General features: G+C 41.9%; 1 protein-coding gene across 1 annotated transcript; it reads left to right on the top strand.

Annotated features, from left to right (window-relative positions):
- The first annotated feature begins 570 nt into the window (after nucleotides 1-570).
- On the top strand, nucleotides 571-8,892 carry LOC134294342 (protein S100-A8-like). Its single transcript, XM_062965109.1, has 3 exons — nucleotides 571-771; nucleotides 5,054-5,274; nucleotides 7,927-8,892. The coding sequence occupies exons 2-3, from the start codon at nucleotides 5,071-5,073 to the stop codon at nucleotides 8,089-8,091; spliced, it is 369 nt and encodes a 122-aa protein (XP_062821179.1). The 5' UTR covers nucleotides 571-771; nucleotides 5,054-5,070; the 3' UTR covers nucleotides 8,092-8,892.
- The last annotated feature ends 9,034 nt before the right edge of the window (nucleotides 8,893-17,926 follow it).

Raw genomic sequence — 17,926 nt, 5'->3', positions numbered from 1 at the left:
TAATAATAATAATAATAATAATACATCACACAGTCCTAGACACCTGGGAAGTGTTCGACTTGTGATTTTGTGATACGAAATCCAGCATATCTATCTTGTTTGCTGTGTCATACAATAAATAATAATAATAATAATAATAATAATAATAATAATAATAATACATCACACACTTGGGAAGTGTTTGACTTGTGATTTTGTGATACGAAATCCAGCATATCTATCTTGTTTGCTGTGTCATAATAAAATAATAATAATAATAATAATAATAATAATAATAATAATAATAATATAAAATGGTAGATTAATACAAATATTGACAGGCCAGATCTGGCCCGGAAGACATTAAAACCTAAAAATAGTAATCAGACGGGAGGTGCGATCAATGATTGATTTTGGGCATCTCTCAGGTGTCCTTTGTTTGATTTACAAATTAAGGAAAACAAAGGCTGCACAGGCTCGTTGCAGCGGGTTCGATTTTGCCACACTGCGATGATTGCGCGACCGGGAGAACAAGGGAGAAGTTGTGGTTGGCTCGATGATTTGCAAACTCTTGGTGGACTCATTCCAGGAAGAGAAAAGAAATCACAAATGGGGAAAGGAGGAACTTGACGTTGTTGTCATCATCACATCGAGGCGTTGGTACACACCACGTTGCCCGGGCGAGTTTCGTCACTTCTGTTGAAATCCGGATCCGGAGAGGTGTATATAAAAGCCCCAGGCCGGTTGCCTCCAGACATCAGCCTTGTCTCCTGGATTCATTCGTTGAGTTTGGTGAGTGCCAAGAATCTCATTTTCTTGCTCCATTTTGGGCTCGGTTTATCTCAATTCGGAACACTGGGAGAGGGGAAAAAGCCCTTTGGGAACTACAGATCCCAGAACAAATTTTGCAACATTTTCCTCCTCTAAATTGCCCTAGAGAAAAATGTCCTTTGGAAACTATAACTCCCGGAACTGACTTTGCAACTCTTTCCTAAGGGGCGAGGGTTCCCAAAAATTCATTTTCCGGGATCACCTTTGCAACTCTTTCCTAAGGGTAGAGATTTCCCAAAGATTCATTTTCCTTCTCTAAAGTGCCTTAGAGAAAGATGTGCTTTGGGAACTACAGAACCCCGAACAAGTTTTGCAACTCTTTCCTAAGGGGCGAGGGTTCCCAAAATTCATTTTCTGGGATCAGCATTGTGACTCTTTCCTAAGGGGCGAGGGTTCCCAAAATTCATTTCCTGGGATCACCTTTGCAACTCTTTCCTAAGAGTAGAGATTTCCCAAAGATTCATTTTCCTTCTCTAAAGTGCCCTAGAGAAAGATGTGCTTTGGAAACTATAACTTCCAGAACCAGCTTTGCAACTCTTTCCTAAGGGGCGAGGGTTCCCAAAAATTCATTTTCCGGGATCACCTTTGCAACTCTTACCTAAGGGTAAAGATTTCCCAAAGATTCATTTTCCTACTCTAAAGTGCCTTAGAGAAAGATGTCATTTGGAAACTATAACTCTCAGAATTGACTTTGCAACTCTTTCCTAAGGGGCGAGGGTTCCCAAAAATTCATTTCCCGGGATCAGCTTTGCAACTCTTTCCTAAGGGTAGAGATTTCCCAAAGATTCATTTTCCTTCTCTAAAGTGCCTTAGAGAAAGATGTGCTTTGGGAACTACAGAACCCCGAACAAGTTTTGCAACTCTTTCCTAAGGGGCGAGGGTTCCCAAAATTCATTTTCTGGGATCAGCATTGTGACTCTTTCCTAAGGGGCGAGGGTTCCCAAAAATTCATTTCCCGGGATCACCTTTGCAACTCTTTCCTTAGAGTAGAGATTTCCCAAAGATTCATTTTCCTTCTCTAAAGTGCCCTAGAGAAAGATGTGCTTTGGAAACTATAACTTCCAGAACCAGCTTTGCAACTCTTTCCTAAGGGGCGAGGGTTCCCAAAAATTCATTTTCCGGGATCACCTTTGCAACTCTTACCTAAGGGTAAAGATTTCCCAAAGATTCATTTTCCTACTCTAAAGTGCCTTAGAGAAAGATGTCATTTGGAAACTATAACTCTCAGAATTGACTTTGCAACTCTTTCCTAAGGGGCGAGGGTTCCCAAAAATTCATTTCCCGGGATCAGCTTTGCAACTCTTTCCTAAGGGTAGAGATTTCCCAAAGATTCATTTTCCTTCTCTAAAGTGCCTTAGAGAAAGATGTGCTTTGGGAACTACAGAACCCCGAACAAGTTTTGCAACTCTTTCCTAAGGGGCGAGGGTTCCCAAAATTCATTTTCTGGGATCAGCATTGTGACTCTTTCCTAAGGGGCGAGGGTTCCCAAAAATTCATTTCCCGGGATCACCTTTGCAACTCTTTCCTTAGAGTAGAGATTTCCCAAAGATTCATTTTCCTTCTCTAAAGTGCCCTAGAGAAAGATGTGCTTTGGAAACTATAACTTCCAGAACCAGCTTTGCAACTCTTTCCTAAGGGGCGAGGGTTCCCAAAAATTCATTTTCCGGGATCACCTTTGCAACTCTTACCTAAGGGTAAAGATTTCCCAAAGATTCATTTTCCTACTCTAAAGTGCCTTAGAGAAAGATGTCATTTGGAAACTATAACTCTCAGAATTGACTTTGCAACTCTTTCCTAAGGGGCGAGGGTTCCCAAAAATTCATTTCCTGGGATCAGCTTTGCAACTCTTTCCTAAGGGTAGAGATTTCCCAAAGATTCATTTTCCTTCTCTAAAGTGCCTTAGAGAAAGATGTGCTTTGGGAACTACAGAACCCCGAACAAGTTTTGCAACTCTTTCCTAAGGGGCGAGGGTTCCCAAAATTCATTTTCTGGGATCAGCATTGTGACTCTTTCCTAAGGGGCGAGGGTTCCCAAAAATTCATTTCCCGGGATCACCTTTGCAACTCTTTCCTAAGGGTAGAGATTTCCCAAAGATTCATTTTCCTTCTCTAAAGTGCCCAAGAGAAAGATGTCCTTTGGAAACTATAACTCCCGGAACTGACTTTGCAACTCTTTCCTAAGGGGCGAGGGTTCCCAAAAATTCATTTTCCGGGATCACCTTTGCAACTCTTTCCTAAGGGCAGAGATTTCCCAAAGATTCATTTTCCTTCTCTAAAGTGCCTTAGAGAAAGATGTGCTTTGGAAACTATAACTCCCAGAACTGACTTTGCAGCTCTTTCCTAAGTGGAGAGGGTTCCCAAAAATTCATTTCCCGGGATCAGCTTTGCAACTCTTTCCTAAGGGTAGAGATTTCCCAAAGATTCATTTCCCTATTCTAAAGTGCCCTAGAGTAAAATGTCCTTTGGAAACTATAACTCCCAGAGCTGACTTTGCAACTCTTTCCTAAGGGCAGAGGGTTCCCAAAGATTACTTTTCCGGTATCATCTTTGCGACTCTTTCCTAAGGGCAGAGGGTTCCCAAAGATTCATTTTCCTACTTTAGAGTAAGGTGTCCTTGGGAAACTACAACTCCTTGGATCAGATTTGCAGCTCTTTCCTAAGAGGGGAAGTTTCCCAAAGCTTCATTTCCTTGCTTTAGAAAAAGTTGTCCTTGGGAAACTACAACTCCCAGGATCAGCTTTGTGACTCTTATCTAAGGGACGAGGGTTCCTAAAGATTCATTTTCCTGGTTTAGAGTAAGGTGTCCTTGGGAAACTACAACTCCTTGGATCAGATTTGCAGCTCTTTCCTAACAGTGGAAGGTTCCCAAAGATTCATTTCCTTGCTTTAGAGTAAGGTGTCCTTGGGAAACTACAACTCCCCAGATCAACTTTGCAGCTGCTTCCTAATGGGTGACGGTTACCAAAGATTCATTTTCCTACTTTAGAGTAAGGTGTCCTTGGGAAACTACAACTCCTTGGATCAGATTTGCAGCTCTTTCCTAAGAGGGGAAGTTTCCCAAAGCTTCATTTCCTTGCTTTAGAAAAAGGTGTCCTTGGGAAACTACAACTCCCAGGATCAGCTTTGTGACTCTTATCTAAGGGACGAGGGTTCCTAAAGATTCATTTTCCTGGTTTAGAGTAAGGTGTCCTTGGGAAACTACAACTCCTTGGATCAGATTTGCAGCTCTTTCCTAAGAGGGGAAGTTTCCCAAAGATTCATTTCCTTGCTTTAGAAAAAGGTGTCCTTGGGAAACTACAACTCCCAGGATCAGCTTTGTGACTCTTATCTAAGGGACGAGGGTTCCTAAAGATTCATTTTCCCGGTTTAGAGTAAGGTGTCCTTGGGAAACTAAAACTCCTTGGATCAGCTTTGCAGCTCTTTCCTAAGAGGGGAAGTTTCCCAAAGATTCATTTCCTTGCTTTAGGAAAAAGTGTCCTTGGGAAACTACAACTCCCAGGATCAGCTTTGTGACTCTTACCTAAGGGACGAGGGTTCCTAAAGATTCATTTTCCCGGTTTAGAGTAAGGTGTCCTTGGGAAACTACAACTCCTTGGATCAGATTTGCAGCTCTTTCCTAACAGTGGAAGTTTCCCAAAGATTCATTTCCTTGCTTTAGGAAAAAGTGTCCTTGGGAAACTACAACTCCCAGGATCAGCTTTGTGACTCTTATCTAAGGGACGAGGGTTCCTAAAGATTCATTTTCCCGGTTTAGAGTAAGGTGTCCTTGGGAAACTACAACTCCTTGGATCAGATTTGCAACTGCTTCCTAATGGGTGATGGTTCGCAAAGATTCATTTTCCTGCTTTAGAGTAAGGTGTCCTTGGGAAACTACAACTCCCAGGATCAGCTTTGCGACTCTTATCTAAGGTTCCCAAATATCCAGTGTCGATAGAATACACCCTGTGGCACTAAAAAATCCCGGGAGTGGTAGTTTGCCAAGGACCGCCTCTTTGGTACAATTGAAACGCCTTGCCAAACTACAACTCCCATGAGCCGTGGCAGTTAAAATAGTGTCTGTGGTGTCAAACTGTATTGATTTTCAGTGCCAATACAATACAGTAAAGCACAAAAGTCAGCAAACTTCTGACCATGGTATTGAGACATGGCCGTCTCAATACCCTAGAACTGCAGAACTACAACTCCCAGATTTCCATAGCATTGAGACACAGTGGTTCAAGTGGGGTTGTGGATATCTTTTCTAGATTTTTCTAGAAACATCATGTCTCACGCCCATGCCACTCCCGCCGGGCACAAGCCGAAGTTGGGCGACGCCGAGGGAAACTGCACCCTGGAGAAGGCCTTCACCACCATCATAAACGCTTACCACCGGTACTCTCCGCGACAAGGCAAGGACGACTTCCTGAGCCCCCAGGACCTGAAGGAGATGCTGCAAGAACAGTTGCCCACGTTTCTCGAGGCCTGTGTAAGTAGACCCCATGGGAGGGAGGGGTTTACAATCGCAGGTTACAATCGCATTGGCCGCTTGAGCTGCCGCATCACATTGTTGGCTCACGTTCAGCTTATGGTCTGGAATGGACGGGTGGACAGTCAGACAGATAAAGATATACTTGGAGCTCTCCTTGAACAAAGGAGATAGATTGTGTGTTTCCTTGAGCAGAGAATTAATATGGATGAATAGGTGTGGATGGATAGATAGAGATAGATAGATACTGATAGACAGATAGATAGATGATAGATAGATAGATAGATAGATAGATAGATAGATAGATAGATAGATACTGATAGATTGATAGATAGTTACTGATAGATAGATACTGATAGATAGATCTATCATCTGACTAGGGTCAGATCTATCTACCTATCTTGCACCTCTGCTCAAGGAAGCATCCAGGTATCGATGTATCTATTGATTGATTGATTGATCATCTGACTGTCTATTAATCTACCTATCTCTATTGCACCTCCACTCAAGGATGCATCCAGATATCAATCCATCCATCCATCCATCCATCCATCCATCCATTCATATTACTGCTCTGCTCAAGGAGGGACACAAGTCTACCCTATCTATCTGTCTGTCTATCTAGTATCTATCTATTATCTCTCTATCTCTATCTATCTATCTATCTATCTATCTATCTATCTATCTATCTATCTATCTATCTATCTATCTATCTCTACATCCATCCATCCATCCATCCATATTACTGCTCTGCTCAAGGAGGGACACAAGTCTACCCTATCTATCTGTCTGTCTATCTAGTATCTATCTATTATCTCTCTATATCTATCTATCTATCTATCTATCTATCTATCTATCTATCTATCTATCTCTACATCCATCCATCCATCCATCCATATTACTGCTCTGCTCAAGGAGGGACACAAGTCTACCCTATCTATCTGTCTGTCTATCTAGTATCTATCTATTATCTCTCTATATCTATCTATCTATCTATCTATCTATCTATCTATCTATCTATCTATCTATCTCTACATCCATCCATCCATCCATATTACTGTTCTGCTCAAGGAGGCACACATGTATCTATCAATCAAATGATCCATCCATCCATCCATCTGAATTCTCTGGTCAAGGAGGCACACAAGTCTATCTCCCTTATCTGTCTATCTTTCTATCTACCCTATCATCAATCAATCAATCAATCAATTATCTATCTATCCATTCACACCCATCCATCCATATTACTTCTCTCCTCAAGGAGGCACAAGTCTATCTACCCCATCTGTCTGTCTATCTATCTATCTATCTATCTATCTATCTATCTATCATCCATCCATCCATCCATCCATCCATCCATCCATATTACTGCTCTGCTCAAGGATGTATCTATCGATTGAATGATCTATCTATCTATCTATCTATCTATCTATCTATCTATCCATCCATCCATCCATCCATCCATCCATCCATCCATCCATCCATCCATCCATCCATCCATCCATATTACTTCTCTGCTCAAGGATGTATCTATCGATTGAATGATCTATCTATCTATCTATCTATCTATCTATCTATCTATCTATCTATCTATCTATCTATCTATCATCCATCCATCCATCCATCCATCTATCCATATTACTGCTCTGCTCAAGGATGTATCTATTGATTGAATGATCTATCCATCCATCCATCCATCCATCCATCCATCCATCCATCCATATTACTTCTCTGCTCAAGGAGACACACACATCTATCTACCCTATCATCTATCTATCTATCTCTATCTATCTATCTATCTATCTATCTATCTATCTATCTATCTATCCATCCATATTAATACGCTGTTCAAGGAGGCACACAAATCTACCTACCCTATTATCTATCTATCTATCTATCTATCTATCTATCTATCTATCTATCTATCTAGCCGTCCATCCATATTACTTCTCTGCTCAATGGGACACACACATCTATCCTATTATCTATCTATCTATCTATCTATCTATCTATCTATCTATCATCTATCTATCTATCTATCTATCTATCTATCTATCTATCTATCCTATTATCTGTCTGTCTGTCTGTCTGTCTATCTATCTATCTATCAATCTATCTATCCATCCATCCATATTACTTCTCTGCTCAAGGAGGCACACAAATCTATCTACCCTATCATCTATCTATCTAGCACCTTGGCTCAAGGATACCTCCAATCGTATCTCTCTGACTGTCCACCCATCCATCCAAGACCATAAGCTGAACATGAGCCAACTGTGTGACGCGGTGGCTCAAGAGGCTAATGCAATTGTTGGTTGTATCAATAGGAGTCTGATTTGACCACAAGCTGAACAGGAGCCAAGAGTGTGGTGCAGCATCCAAAAAGTTAACGTGAATCTAGTTTGCATCAATAAGAGGATAGTATCTAGATCAAGGGAAGTCATAGTCTTCTGCTTTGGTCAGGCCTCGCCTGGAATAGTCCTGTATCTAGTTCTGGGCAAAGTTCCAATTGTGGCAGAATGAGGTTGGACTGGATTGCCTTTGGGGGTCCCTTTCCAACTGTGGTTCTAGTAAACATGGCCACCCGACCCACCTCCGGGACTCAATGTAGCAATGTTCAGGTTTCATTCCGTCTTCTTTTCTTCCCTTCAGGGCCGTAACCGCCCCGGTTACATCGAGCAGCTCTTCAAAGAGTCGGACATCAATAAAGACAAGGTTCTGACTTTTGAGGAGACCGTCCGCATTTTCCTCAAAGTGGCTGACGATGCCCACCGCCTCAGCCACAAGGAGGACCGGTGTGGACCCGACAAGGATTGAGCGCCACTCCTTCGGAGAAGAACCCATTGCAGCATATATTTCAGATCTTGGGGTTAGGATTCCAATACCTTCTGGCCTTCACCTCCCATAGGTCCACACCTTCTGGCCTTCATCTCCCATAGGTCCACATCTTCTGGCCTTCACCTCCCATAGGTCCACACCTTCTGGCCTTCATCTCCCATAGGTCCACACCTTCTGGCCTTCATCTCCCATAGGTCCACATCTTCTGGCCTTCACCTCCTATGGGTCCACACCTTCTGGTCTTCATCTCCCATAGGTCCACATCTTCTGGCCTTCATCTCCCATAGGTCCACATCTTCTGGCCTTCACCTTCCATGGGTCCACATCGTCTGGCCTTCACCTCCCATGGGTCCACACCTTCTGGCCTTCACCTCCCATGGGTCCACACCTTCTGGCCTTCATCTCCCATAGGTCCACATCGTCTGGCCTTCATCTCCCATGGGTCCACACCTTCAACTCCCATAGGTCCACATCGTCTGGCCTTCATCTCCCATGGGTCCACATTTTCTGGCCTTCATCTCCCATAAGTCCACATTTTCTAGCCTTCATCTCCCATAGGTCCTGGGGATCTTCTGGCCTTCACCTCCCATGGATCCACATCTTCTGGCCTTCATCTCCCATAACTCCTTCCCATTGGTGCGGCTCTTCAGGCTTTGCATCCGCCCCTCCTTATTTGAGCCAAGTAGCGTCAGATGGGATGAGCGATATATATGTTCTGCAATGATATATTGTCCACCATGTTTGAGTCCAAAATGTTGAATAAAGACACCTTGTAACAAACCAAGGAGCCTTGGATTGAGTCTTTCATGTCTTCCAGAGAAGGAGATTGGTTATCGTGTGCTTAAGGTTTTGTGCATTCCATACTAGCATTTCATGGGAGACACAAGAATACCCCATTGATATGACAGGTTAAGGTAGCGTTTCTCAACCTGGGGGTCGAGACCCCTGGAGGGATCATGAGGGGGTGTCAGAGGGGTTACCAAAGACCACCAGAAAACACATATTTCTGATGGTCTTAGGAACCCCTTTGAGTTGAAGGTTGAAGATCTCTCCACCTGTCCTTCTCTTCCTTTTTGGATACGGATGGTGAATCCTCCCACCAAAACTCCTCCTCTTGCTGTGACTGGATGGAGGGAGAACTGCAATTACCATCATGCTGGGTCATTCCCACCCCACAAACTCCACCAAAATTCAAAGTTGGTCTTATTGGGTATTTGTGCTATGTTTGGTCCAGATCCATCAGTTGGGTGCACATTGTGTAACAACTGCCACCAATAATAATAATAATAATAATAATAATAATAATAATAATAATGAACACACAAAGATACTGTGGGACTTCCGAATCCAGACTGACAAAGTTCCGGAACACAACACACCAGACATCACAGTTGTGGAAAAGAAAAAGGTTTGGATCATTGATGTCGCCATCCCAGGTGACAGTCGCATTGACGAAAAACAACAGGAAAAACTCAGCCGCTCTCAGGACCTCAAGATTGAACTTCAAAGACTCTGGCAGAAACCAGTGCAGGTGGTCCCGGTGGTGATGGGCACACTAGGTGCCTTGCCAAAAGATCTCAGCCGGCATTTGGAAAGAATAGACATTGACAAAATCACGATCTGCCAACTGCAAAAGGCCACCCGACTGGGATCTGCACGCATCATCCGAAAATACATCACACAGTCCTAGACACTTGGGAAGTGTTCCAAAGTTCCATCCATGATCCAAACCTTTTTCTTTTCTACAACTGTGATGCCTGGTGTGTTGTGTTCCAGAACTTTGTCAGTCTGGATTCGGAAGTCCCACAGTATCTTTGCGTGCTCATTTTCCAATACTTTTGCAGGTTTGTGATCCCACCAGTTCTTTGCTGCTGGGAGGTGGTACTTGAGGCATAAGTTCCAATTGATCATTTGGGCCACAGAGTTGTGCCTCTGTTTGTAGTCTGTCTGTGCAATTTTCTTACAGCAGCTGAGGAGATGATCCATGGTTTCGTGGGTTTCCTTGCAGAGTCTGCATTTTGGGTCATCAGCTGATATTTCGATCTTGGCCTTGATTGCCTTTGTCCTGATGTCTTGCTCCTGGGCTGCAAGGATCAGGCCTTCTGTCTCCTTCTTCAGGGGATATTATTATTATTATTATTATTATTATTATTATTATTATTATTATTTGTCCTGATGTCTTGCTCCTGGGCTGCAAGGATCAGGCCTTCTGTCTCCTTCTTCAGGGTCCCATTCATGAGCCAGAGCCAGGTCTTCTCCTTCCCAGCTTTTCCTTCAATTTTGTCAAAGAACTTTCCATGCAATGTTTTGTTGTGCCATTATTATTATTATTATTATTATTATTATTATTATTATTATTATATGTTTATGAATATTTACATAAAGGTCAAATTTAAGATAAGACTGTCCAACTCTGATCAAATCATTATTCTCATCTTCTTCAATGTCAATGTGCTTACAAATGTGGACCTTCAAAAAAGGCAGAATTTTGTCTTCCAATTGAAATGCCTATAGCCTGTCATTTCATCTTTAGCCACTAGAGGGCAGCCTTACATTACAAACAAGATCGGAAAAAAGGAATACAATACAATACAAAGATCTGAGAGCAGAGAGAGGTAGTTTTGCTTCACTTCCCATTATAAGGGGACCTTGGTATCCACTGGTGAGAACTGCAAAAGGAGATAAGATAATATTTAAGACTTAGCTTTCAATCGGAGCTCTTTCATTGACCTCGTTGTTCACAGAGGGTATTTTAAGGGATTTTTTGCACTTGTTTTAATAACTGAAATTCTTAATTCTATTTTAATATTTCTCCTATTAAATTCTAGATTTGTGTGGGCTGCTGTGGGTCCCAGTCCTAGATAATTTTCACTTTTATTATGTGTATAGATGGGCGGATCCCTAGACACCAGTAAATTTCCACTGGGAGTTTTAAAAAAAGGAAAAAACCAGTTCTACTTCCCTTGAAAAAAATTTCCTTTGCTGAATCCAAAGCAAAAGGCTAACATTTTTCTCGTCTGAATTAATAGTTGATAGGAATGATCTTTTCACCAACCCCGGAGCAGAGAACTATTTGACTCCTTCCCAGTTCCTCCCACTACATTTTCTCCTAAGTAAAGAAAATTTAAATTAAAACCAGAAACGTATCTATTAGGATTTACAACTGCAACATTCAATAAAAATGAAGATAGAATACTATTCCACATTAGCTCAACTAGCAAGAGTGTGGAAAGGGGAAGAAGTCCCAAAGGTTGAAGATTGGCTAATTAAAATACTAGACATTATACAAATGGACATTTTGACACAAAAAATAAGAGAAGGGAAAAATAAAGCAGACTGGACAAATGTTGCAAACTTCTTGAGAAAAAGGAAAATGGACTTCATGATAGATCTGTCTTGCATATAAAAACAAACAAAAAAGTTGGTGGCTAGAAGAAATGAAAAAGTATCAGAAAAGACGAGAAAAAAGTCTTCGAAGCATAAGATGGGAAGTCAAATTGCACCGTCGTCTTTTTTTCCTTTTTAATTTTTTTCTCTTTTCTCTTCTGTCTTCCCTTCCTACTATTCTTTACTATTTATTTTGTTGTCCCACTGTCGATGTATTGACACTCTTAAGAAATAAATAAAAATTATATTGCAAAGAAAATGTCAATGTTCGCTGACGATTTAATATTAAGATTATAAGACCCTTCCATTATTATTATGGTTTTCCTGGACTTTTAAGTCACTGACGTTAGGATTTTAGTAGCAGTAGCTTGCATGCTAAGGAAGGATGGGAGCTGTAGTCTCCCAACATCTGGCAGAGCCGGATGACTTTTCAGGAATAGCCATTGGAAATTCTCCCACTTTCGATGTATTGACACTCTTAAGAAATAAATAAAAATTATATTGCAAAGAAAATGACAATGTTCGCTGATGATTTAATATTAAGATTATAAGACCCTTCCATTATTATTATGGTTTTCCTGGACATTTAAGTCACTGACTTTAGGATTTTAGTAGCAGTAGCTTGCATGCTAAGGAAGGATGGGAGCTGTAGTCTCCCAACATCTGGCAGAGCCGGATGACTTTTCAGGAATAGCCATTGGAAATTCTCCCACTTTCGATGTATTGACACTCTTAAGAAATAAATAAAAATTATATTGCAAAGAAAATGACAATGTTCGCTGATGATTTAATATTAAGATTATAAGACCCTTCCATTATTATTATGGTTTTCCTGGACTTTGAAGGCACTGACATTAGGATTTTAGTAGCAGTAGCTTGCATGCTAAGGAAGGATGGGAGCTGTAGTCTCCCAACATCTGACTTTTCAGGAATAGCTTTTGGAAATTGGACATTTATTCAATCTAGCTGGGTTTTGGAGACAAGACTGGGCTGGGTTGACTGTTGTTCTCCATATCGGCATTTTCCTTCAGGAAATAAAAGAGAGAAATGGCTCTTGCTTCACTTGTTTCCTAAGACGCCTGCGGTATTTTCAATTTCAGGTTTTGCAACGGAGAGTCAATAAAGTGAGAGCTGAAAAAAAATGAAGCCACACAGAGGGGATTATTGATGGGGGTTTCCAAGTTTCCCAACTTAGGAGATATGGAAACACTATCAAGGGAAGGCTAAGAGCTTGAACACTGTTCCCACCCTAAATATCTTGGCATCACCTTAGACTGAACACTAACATTTAGGAAACACTGTGCAAACACCTTACTTACAGACTTACTTACTTACTTACTTACTTACTTAGACGATCCCTCGTAACCCGAGGATGATGGTCCTCCAAGTGTAGTGTCTTGGTGGTCAGTGCGTAGGTGGCTGTGGAGACCTATTCTTGACCCGCATGTTCTTCTATAGTGAAGACATCAGTTTCCAGGTGGAAAGTGGTCCTGGTGAGAGTTGGCTTGATACATCTTCCTCTTGGCACGTTTCTCCCTTAAGCCCTCCATTCGTGCCTCTTCAACCTCTTTTTCTGTCCACCAACATTACGTGAGTTAGGAGTATAGTGACTGCTTTGTGAAACGGTGATCGGGCATTTGGACAACATAGCCAGTCCAGTGGGGTTGATGGCGTAGGAGTGTCATTTCAACGCTGGTGGTCTTTGCTTCTTCCAGCACGCTGACATTTGTCCACCTGTCTTCCCAAGAAATTTGCAGGATTTTCCAGAGGCAACGCTGGTGAAATTGTTTCAGGAGTTGAGTGTGACGTCTGTAGACAGTCCACGTTTTGCAGGCGTAGAGCAGGGTTGGAAGGACAATAGCTTTATAAACAAGTCCCTTGGTGTCCCTACAGATGTCCCAATCCTCAAACACTCTCTGCTTCATTCAGAAGAATGCTGCACTCGCAGAGCTCAGGTGGTGTTGTATTTCAGTGTCAGTCAGGGCTGTAGCCAGAAAAAAAATTCGGGGGGGGGGGGGGTTGAAAATTTCAGGGGGGGGGGTTGAACCCCTAGCACCCCGACCCCCGCTACAAACCTGTCAATATCTGCTTGAGATAGTGCCTGGAGGGACTCTTAATGTTTTCCGTCTCATAGACTTAGCATGGGGATTTGGTTAACCAGTTAAAATTCATGAGTAAACCAGGTTTTTTTAATAACCTGAAAAATTTCAGGGGGAGGGTTGAACCCCTACCCCCCGCCCCCCCTTCGCTACAGGCCTGGTGTCAGTATTGACTTTTGTTGAGAGGTGGCTGCCAAGGAAGCAGAAATGGTCAACATTTTCTAACGTTACACCATTGAGCTGTATTTCTGGCCTTGCAGAGGGATTGGCTGGTGCCTGTTGGAAGAGCACTTTGGTTTTCTCGATGTTCAATGAGAGGCTGAGCTTCCCGTATGCTTCTGCAAAGGTGTTTAGAGTGGCTTGCAGATCTTCTTCTGAATGCGCACAGATTTCATTGTCATCGACATATTGGAGTTCTATAACAGATGTTGTTGTGACCTTAGTTTTGGCTCTCAGTCTGCTGAGGTTAAATAGCTTGCCATCTGTCTGATAGATGATTTCCACTCCAGTGGGAAGCTTCCCATCAACAAGATGAAGTATCATAGCGAGGAAGATGGAAAATAAGGTTGGGGAAATAACACAAACACCAAGCACAAAGTAGCTGCACGCAATAACATCCTGCGGAAACGTACTAATAATGGATAGGGTGCAGACCCACAAGTAATAAGAACATCAGCCCTGGCCTTGTTTTACTCAACTTCTGAGTATGCCTGCCCTGTTTGGCACAAGTCTGCCCATGTGAAGCAGGTGGACATAGCACTGAATGAGACATGTAGAATAATCACAGGATGTCTTAAACCTACACTTCTGGGTAGACTCTATAAGCTAGTTGGCATTGTCCCCCCTGATGTTGCTGCTAACTGGAAGAGAAATAAGGTTGAACACTGCGAAAGCCACCCACTGTATAGCTATCAACCTCTTCCCAGTAGACTTAAATCAAGGAAAAGTTTCATGAGAACCACCACTCCTCTTAATGTTCCTCCAGCAACAGCAATAATATCTCTGTGAGCAGCAAAATCAGGCAGTCCCAACTGGATGGTCCCCCATGAGGGACAAACCAACAATGGGCAACTTGGAAGTCCCTGAACAGACTCAGAGGCGTACTTGGCGGATCAAAAGACAACCTGTGTGCAAAATTTTCAACTTCTGCTTTCTATTGACGAGGAACCCGGATTAATTTTTCCGACAGCCTTTGGGTTTCACATGTTGAACTACAATCACTCCTGAGGATTATGTGATGTTTGCATTTCTCCAGTTTCACCCGAAAGGTGATTTTATGAGTGAGGTGCGAGGCAACAAAATGTAATCCATTTGGATTGCTGTCTTTCAGCATTCCTCGTTTCTTGCAACGCTTCAAGAATTCCATTAAATGCATTTTGTATTTGGCCTCTGATTCTTGCTTCTCAATATTCAATGGTGATGGTCCAGTACTATAAAAAGCATTGCACAGCTTTAGAGTGCATCTGCACTATGGAATGGATGTGGTTTGACACCACTTTGGTTTTTTAAAATTTTTATTACATTCCAACAATTAACAAAATTTTAGCGATGCATGTCTTATTTCAATATACATAATACCAAAAGTAACTAATGCTTAAATGACATTTTAAATGATCCTTTGGAATGTTAGCAATTCTGTTTTTGTTTCCTCCCACTACCCATTTTTGAAAGAGTTATCCCATTTCTTCAACAAATTGATAGGGATATTCACCGGGAGGGTTTGGAACAAGAATAAGAACTTGGGCAAGATCTTCATCTTGTAAATTTTTAGCCTTGAGGAGATATCTCGAAATTTCTTTCCCCATGAAATGATTTGTTTGCTCATATTTTTTCCATAAATGATTGTAGTTCATTGGTATAATATTATTAATATTTTTGGTATATCTACTCCCAGGTATTTCATCTTCTTATTCCCCAGTTGTATTCCCATGATGTTTTGAACCTTCTTAAGTTCTTCCCATGTTAGATTTTTATGTAGAATCTCTGATTTCCCTAAATTAATTGTGAGGCCAGAAGTTTTACCAAAATCCTTAACTGTTCTGAATATTAATTGTGGTGACTCCTCCACCTCCCCTAAAATTATCATAACATCATCAGCGTATAGATTAATTTTGGTGACTTCCTTGCCCACCTTATAACCTTTAATAGCTGGGTTGTTCCTTCTGAATTTGCTAAGGGTTCAATGGCCAATGAGAATAGGGCTGGGGAAAGGGGGCATCCCTGTTTAGTTCCCCTGTTAATGTTTATTTGTCTAATTTGTTCCCCGTTAACTGAGATAGTAGCTTTGTTTTCAGTATATAGTTCTTTTATTACCTTACATACTCCCCCCCCCCCCGCCATATTGCTTTCCTCACCACTTTGACACCACTTTGGTTGATATGAGTCCATGCAATGGAATTCCCGGGATCTGTGGTTTTACAGGATCTTTAGCCTTCTCTGCCAAACTACCACTCCCAGGATTTCATAACATTGAGCCACGGTAGTAAAGGTCAAACTTCATTAGTGGTAAGTTCTATCTGATCTTTGGCTGGAATCACCTCTCTTCTAATTCAAACCCAGCCCCAAACAAGCCATCTCCAACGTGAAAACCCCGCAGATATCTGAAGATCTTATCTTTTCACCTTTCACTCATCTCTGGGAGATATACCGCCCCATAACTTTACCTCTCAGGCCTCCGTTTCCAGACCTTTCACCCATCTGGGCTGTCCTTCTTGGGACACATTCAAGCTTGTTGACCTCCTTTGGAAAGAACCGCACCCAAAACCCAAGTGGAGGTCCAACCAACTCATTTGTTTGGGGTCAAACTTGTGGCTTTTTAGATATATTGGACTTCAGCTCCCAGAATTCCTGGCCATTGGACAAGCTGGCTAGGGCTTCTGGGAGTCGGAGGTCCAGATATCTGGAGAGCCACAAGTTGGACACCTTTGTTTTAGAGGAAAGTGGTTGTTGTTTTTTAATTGACAAGCAGCCTCAAATGCAAACCAAATTGTGCTGCTTCATAACACAATGAAAATAAGACAGGTCTCCTAAAACAGCATTGGAAATTAGTTGGACCTCCACAAACAACACAGGAAATCAGGTGGATTCCACCAAAACAGCACTAGAAGTTAGGTGGACCTCTCCAAACAATGCTTGAAATTAAATGGACTTCTCCAAACAATCTTGAAATTAGGTGGACCTCCACAAACAGCAGTGGAAATTAGGTAGGTGTCCCAAAATTGCCCTGGAAAAAAGGTGTATGTTTCAAAACTATACTAGAAATTAGATGGGCCCCCACAAACAGTACTGGCAATCATGAGGTCTCAGCAAACAGCATAAAAAATCAGGCGTACCTCTCAAAACAATTCTTGAAATTAGGTGGACCTCCAAAAACAGCCCTAGAAATTTGGTGGACTTCCAAAAACAGTCCTAGAAATGAGCTGAACCTTCATAAATAACACTGGAAATTATGAGGTCTCACCAAACAGCATAAAAATTAGGTGGACCTCTCAAAACAATAGTTGAAATTAGGTGGACCTCCAAAAACAGCCCTGGAAATTTGGTGGGCTTCCAGAAATATCACTGGAGAATAGTGAGTCTCATCACACAGCCCTGGAAATTAGGTGGACCTCCAAAAACAGTTCTGGAAATGTGGTGGACTTCCATAAATATCACTGGCAATTAGGGGGTCTTGCCAAATGCCACTGGAAATTAGATGGACCTCCAAAAACAGCCCTGGAAATTAGGTGGACTTCCATAAATATCACTGGAAATTAGGGGGTCTTGCCAAATGCCACTGGAAATTAGATGGACCTCCAAAAACAGCCCTGGAAATTAGGTGGACTTCCATAAATATCACTGGCAATTAGGGGGTCTTGCCAAATGCCACTGGAAATTAGATGGACCTCCAAAAACAGCCCTGGAAATTAGGTGGACTTCCATAAATATCACTGGAAATTAGGGGGTCTTACCAAATGCCACTGGAAATTAGATGGACCTCCAAAAACAGCCCTGGAAATTAGGTGGACTTCCATAAATATCACTGGAAATGAGGGGAATCTTTCAAAACAATACTCGAAATTAGGTGGACCTCCAAAAAATGAGAAATGAAGTGGGTTTCTATAACTAACACTGGAAGTCAGGTGGATCTTCAAAATAACACTGGAAATTAGGAGGGTCTCCATAAACAGCACTGTAACATGTGTGGGTTCCCCCAAACAGCCCTGGAAATCCACTGTTGAGTTCCATCATATCATCAAGCCAGGCCTCAATGGTCTCCCCCAAACCCTCTCTGATTGAGAGCAAAAAAAGAAGGAAGGATGTATCTAAAGAAGTATCTAAAGAAGATG

Source organism: Anolis carolinensis, unplaced genomic scaffold (assembly GCF_035594765.1).
Source record: "Anolis carolinensis isolate JA03-04 unplaced genomic scaffold, rAnoCar3.1.pri scaffold_14, whole genome shotgun sequence".
Taxonomy (NCBI): Eukaryota; Metazoa; Chordata; class Lepidosauria; order Squamata; family Dactyloidae; genus Anolis; species Anolis carolinensis.
The sequence above is the reverse complement of the archived record's forward strand: the minus strand, read 5'-3'. Positions and strand labels throughout refer to the sequence as shown.